This window comes from Loxodonta africana, chromosome 11 (genome assembly GCF_030014295.1).
Source record: "Loxodonta africana isolate mLoxAfr1 chromosome 11, mLoxAfr1.hap2, whole genome shotgun sequence".
Classification (NCBI taxonomy): Eukaryota; Metazoa; Chordata; class Mammalia; order Proboscidea; family Elephantidae; genus Loxodonta; species Loxodonta africana.
The window spans coordinates 91,857,191-91,863,190 of record NC_087352.1 but is presented as its reverse complement, the minus strand read 5'-3'; the positions used below and the strand labels follow the sequence as shown (position 1 = coordinate 91,863,190).

The following is a 6,000-nucleotide window of genomic DNA, read 5'->3' as shown; positions in this document are numbered from 1 at the left end:
ATTACATAGATTCAGCCAGATCACAGGACAATCAATTCTCCTGAGGGATTCACGCACAGGTGGGTGTCTGGCCCACTAGCCAGTACTAACCGGGGTCATGACGAGGCTCTCTCAGTCCTACAGAGGGCGCTCTGGTGGAGGGTCCTCATTAGGGTTCACCAGCTTTGCTAAATGTCTGGGCTGACGGCTCTCAGATCATCCCAGTTTGTAAGCTCTAGGAGACCTTTGCATCACAACCAAGAAATGGTTAAGGGAACAAAAAGGAGAATTAATGAATCAGGAAAACATGTGATTCTTTCTTTCTTTTATTTTTTTTTAAGATTCACACTTTCCTAAGTAAAGTACACAGAAATCTCACATGGAGTCTTTTTAAAGCACGAGGCCTCCATCTCTTAGATTCCCTGACACCCAGATGGCAGATCCGAGCCAAGCTCAGATGTCTTTCTGTTGAATACATCAACAGTGTATTTATGAATTGTTTTTCTAATATTTTACCACTTGAGAGTTTTTGGCTTGCAAAAGGGGAAATGGTTTCTTTCATGGATGAAGGAAAAGAATACAGGTGTGTGTGTGTGGGCTTCTTTGGTCTGTTTGTTTTAACACATCAAAGCTGAAAGGATCCACCACAGACGAAGATAAACCTATCCACCTGCCTAAGCCTCTGAGCTGCTGGCACTTGGTCAGTCATCACAATCTTCTGAACATAAACCACTGACATTTTAAAATGTCCAGATTAAATATGGATATGACTGTGTGGAACGTTAAAATCAAATCAATTCACACCAATTTTATTGCTGGAAGAACACAGGTCCTGGTGCCAGGAAAAGGTCAGTGAATATGTTTACCCACGGATGCCTTGGCCTAAGGCAGTGTCTTCTTCACTGAGGTCCTGGCAATTCCTAAATATCAGGATGGAATTATAAATCTTCAGGGTTGGGCCAAGTTTGATCTTCATCACCTTGACAATGTCTGTCTGTGTCAGAAGCAGGAAGGCTTTGCCATCAATCTACTGCAAATAAATAAGAACAAATAAAAATATCCTACCATTAATGCCTGTATTCTTCACAGGTAACTCCTGGGTGCTCCGCTGGATGACAAGGAACCTCACTAGAGAGCTCAGCAGCAACAGAGAAGAGAGCTTGCCTCACACTGTGTGGTCAGCATGGACTGGTCAACTCTATTTTTTATTTTTCAGAACTTTAAAATTAAGTTAAACTAAAAAGGTGTTCACTCTATTATATATGAATTCAAAGTATACTAACTGTTACCAGGCTAAATTTATATTAGGATTTTTTAAAATCTTGGCTTGAATTTCTATTGGCAGACTTAAAAATAACTTACTTTCATCTACCAAGTACATCTCCAGGAATTTTTCTCAAGAGAAAAATGTGCAATGTGTACATTCCAGCATAATTTTTAATAATGAAATATTGAAAACAATGCAGATTCTAACAACAGCAAAAGTAAATAAATTATGGCATAATCATAGGATGGTATACCGAAATTCTAAAATTCAGTCACCAAAATTCATACCTTAATGAAACATTTAATGACATGGGAAATTTTTCATGAACTATTAAGCAACAAAGCTTGATATGACGATATAGAAAGATCTCAATTTTAATCTGTAAATTAAATATGCATGTATGCATATGCATAATTAAGATATTTGAAGTATTTAGTTAAATGCCAAAAGAAGTTATCTTTGGCTGGTGGAATAGTGGTTAATTTTCATTTTCCTATTTTAAATTTCCCATATTTAAAATTTTTACTATAATAAATATAATTACAAGAAGAAAAACATACAAATATATGTCTTATTTGTTAATTTTAAAAACATACCATTGTTTGAAAGTTAATAGCTTTCCTGAGGTCCACAGGACAGCCAGTGGCCACCAGATGTACTGTGGTCCCTCAGCTTCTGGAGGCCCAGACACAATTTCAGTTTTAGTTCTGGGGACTGTTGGAGTGCCCTTAACTTGACTGGGTTGGAATGATTCCTGGTCCCATAACCAGGAAGGCAGAAACGAAAGGGTTTTCTATGGAAAGACCTTTCCCCTCCAGGAACCAAGCACCATGGTTCAAGCCTTTCTAAATTTAACACTACAACTCCTCAGCGTCAAAGTCTCTTTGACAGGTATTTCTCTCACTGAGGTAGGGTGTTATCCCTAGGCCTCTGGGGTGGGGTTTAACATTTTAAGTTTTAAAAGATTTTAAGCTTTAAAAAAGTTTTTAAAAGGTTCCCATGTGTTTATGATACAATGTTTGATGGAGAATCATTCATTTAGAAGACAGGATACCTTTCTCAAGGGGTAAAGAGCATATTTCCAATAGCAAAGGAGAGAATCTCCCTAATTTCAGATGCTAACCTGGGTTTAGCTCCTCTTTTTCAGACAAAATTCACTGACCAAATATATAGCTGGTTGTCATATGAATAAGATAATGATGGTGGTGATGATGATGATAACAACTAATGTTATAATTACTTATATGTGCTTGATCCTCTCAACAACCCCATAAAGTAGATGAGGAAACCTGGAATTACAAGATGCATGTCTTGCCCAAGGTTACATGGTGTACAAGTGGCTAAGTTCGTATTTCAGGATAGGCTGGTTGGATCCCAGAGGAGACCCTGTGCTCTCTATGGCTGCCATTTATTAAATGCCAACTCTGAGACAAGAACTGGGCTGTTGCTGTTGTTGTTAGGTGTTGTCGAGTGGGCTTGACTCACAGCGACCCCCATGTACAACAGAATGAAACACAGCTCGGTGCTGTGCCATCCTCACAATCATTGTTGTAAACATACTATCCCTGATCTTTAAAATGTCTCCTCAAATGAGTCTGTGCTTTTAGGATGGAGAAGAGAGGCTGGGTGGTTTGCTGGTAAGTAAGTGCCAAGCTTGAGCAACATGACCTGGAAAGAGGCACTCTTTCTACCTTACCATGTGGACAGACTCAAGTCCAGGCACAGAGTGAACTGCACATGTAAGGATAGGCCAGCCATACCTGAGCCCTCCTTGGCTCAGGCTGAACCATATAAACCCCACGTTCCTGTAGGCAGCCCCACAGATGGAAAACACCCTGACCCTGAGTTCCCTGGAGAGAGAGCTTGCCAGGTTCCGAGGGATCTAGGGCCCAAAATTCAAAGAGAACTTGGAACTAAGCTCTGGACTCTAGAGAGGGAGAGCTGTGCACTGCGTCTACAGTAGTAGTTTTCTTGGAGGGTTCTAAAGCAATGATTGAGGCTCTGGAATCAGATGGATATGGGTTAGAGTCCTGCTCTGCCCTTTTTGCGCTGTTTAACCTTCCTGAGCCTTAGTTTCTACACTGGCAATCTGCCTTGGTAGAGTTACTGTGATGATCAAAGGACAATTATGCAAAATGCTTAACACAGAGCCTGGTACATGGCAACCCCCAAGAAACAATAACTATCATTATTTGTATTGTTATTCTGCAGCGGGTGGAGTCTCTTCTGGGGCCCCTATAGCTGTGGATACTAATTTCTGGACAAATATTAGGCAATTCAATGTACTCCTAACTGAGAGGAAGCAGGACGTAGACAACCCCTAGAAGGATTTTGTGGCCTCTCTGCCTCCCTCTTGAAGCAGATGTAGGGCAGGGACAGACAGGATGGCACAATTTCTCTCTGGAGTATACTAAGCCTCTCTTCTCCCTGGGTGCAGCCCATGGGGGATTCTTGGCTCCCCCCAGTGTGGCTTAAAGTAACCAGTGCAGAGACTTTATGCCCCCCCACCCCACCAAGGTAAGACTAAAGTACCTTGTCTGTTTGTTCTTCAACCAAATAATATATTGTTGAGCATGTGGTATGGGCCAAGCATGCAAGAATGAGATGCCCAATCTTCTGTGACAAAACATAGCAACACAGGAAAACCAGAAGATGGAGGCTGAGCTCCCTTTGTTCCAAACTCGACTCGTGGGCTCTTTTCCTGCCTGGATCCTCCTTTTTCTTGTCCTCCACCCATACCACATGCTTTTATTTACACTGAAGAAAAGCACTTCTGGGTCTAGAAGTAAAGAAACACATATAATTTCTATTTCTTACCTCTTCCTTGAAGCACTTGGCATGCTCTTCACAGCCCATAAGGGACTGTACGAACCCAGCTACCTACAGTGGAAAATGAAGAGCTGAATTTAAAACATGCAGCTGAAATAATTTCTTGGGCTGTAGTAATTCAGCATGTGAGTAAAATTATACTTCAAATCCCTCAGACACTTGGGATTTAAATAGGAACTATCAAATCACATTAGTTTTCGCCAGCTCAGGAAACAGACCAGCCTCCAGGATCTTCCCCAACGTGTAATCGCCAGGCTGACCTACTTAGGGTTATGGTTATCACTGTAACGCTGTCAGCCTCTGTCTGTGTGGAGCTTTGGCATTCTTGAACATTGTCTCACCTGACCCTCCCAGTCACCTGTGAAGGCAGGCAGGGCAGGGCTGGTGGCCTGTGCAGGAGCAGTTACTTTAATGACTGCCTGGAGATGAGGACCTGTCTCCTCACTTCAGAGGCTTCCCTTCATGGGCAGTGGTCCTGTGTCTTATCTATGCACCATCTCCAGGCCCTCATACACTGCCTCACAAACAACAGGGACATAAGACATCTATGCAGAGGTGATAGTCCCAAGTAAAAGACAATGCAGCTGAAACTCTAAGAGGTTTACTAACTCACCCAGCCAGTGAGTGGCAGGCACGGTCTTGGAACTCTGGTCTTCTGACTTCAAATTCAGAGTTATGGGGATGCCGCCTCCTGCAGCTCAATTTCCCACCCTTACCTTTTCCTCCTCCTCCGTCTACACATGCCTCAATTTTTTTAATAAGACAGATAACAGGCGAAGGCCCAGCTATAAGTTCAGGAAGCCACCAAGTGTTACCAATAGATTTCTTCTGGAGAGCCAACTGAACAAATGTGATAAACAGCCAAAATGACAGCTGGACTTTGCCATTTCTGGCTGGCCTGGCACTGCTGCATGGGATGAAAGACAAGCTGGAAAGCAATAGTAAGTGGTACCTTGGGAAGGGTATTTATACGCGTGTCTTAGTTACCTACTGCTGCTGCAACACAAATACCACAAGTGAATGGCTTTAGAGAACAGAAATTTATTTTCTCACAGTTCTGGAAGCTAAAAGTCCAAATCAGGTCTCAGCCATGTTGATTCCTTCCCTGTTGGTAGCCCGGTGCTCTTTGGCTCCTTGGCATTGCTTGGCTTGCAGATGATTTTCACCTGGCATCTGTCTTCCCCTGTGTGTGTCTCTCTGTCTATTCTGATTGTTTTATAACTCAGAAGTGATTAAGTTTAGGACACACCTAAACTAGTATGACCTCATTAACATAACGAAAGAAAAGCCCTATTATTCAAACAGGATCATATTCACAGGTACAAGGACCAGGATTTCAACACATGTTTTTTAGGGGAACAATTCAATTCATAACAAGATGGGAGAGTCTTCTTGGTGTTTCTTTTTGGTTCTCTGCCCTGTGTCAGCTGAGCTGTGCATATGCTCCTTTCTTGTCCCATCTCCGACAGGGAAGGCATGTGACACGGCCAGAGAGGTCAGGGCCCTGCCTCAACAGGTTCCACAAGCAAAGAGCTCTGGGACCCCTCACCTCCCTGGGGAATCCCCAAAGGAGATGTTACAGGAGGCTGGTGCCTTCCAGGCTGCAGAAGAGAACCTCACGGTGCTCACCGATATTCAAGGTAACAGAGTAGTAACGGGCCAGCACCCACGGGGCTTGACAACACCTAAGTGCTCATACCCAGAGCTCTGTCCCGCCTTGTCTCACAGCTATATTTAGTTTGTGTGGATATGACGATGTCAGAACATCTTTTTAGAGGCAATCGGCAGGTTGGCGCCTGCTTCACTCACCTCTTGACACTATGTCATTTTACACCTTCCTTCTAAAGTATGGGATGACCAAGATTTAAAAAACCTTGGAAAGCAATTATCATACTGCCATGAAATAAGATATCAAGCCAGAGAAG

The 6,000-nt window shown here is 42.8% G+C and overlaps 1 protein-coding gene across 1 annotated transcript in view; it reads right to left on the bottom strand.

Moving 5' to 3' along the window:
* Window positions 1-660: 660 nt before the first annotated feature.
* The window catches only part of L3MBTL4 (L3MBTL histone methyl-lysine binding protein 4), a 547,866-nt gene continuing 542,526 nt past the window's right edge, over window positions 661-6,000 (bottom strand). The window contains 2 exon segments of the mRNA XM_010587124.3: window positions 661-1,009; window positions 4,064-4,126. Of these exon segments, the coding sequence (XP_010585426.1) occupies window positions 842-1,009; window positions 4,064-4,126 (231 nt within the window). The 3' untranslated portion in view covers window positions 661-841.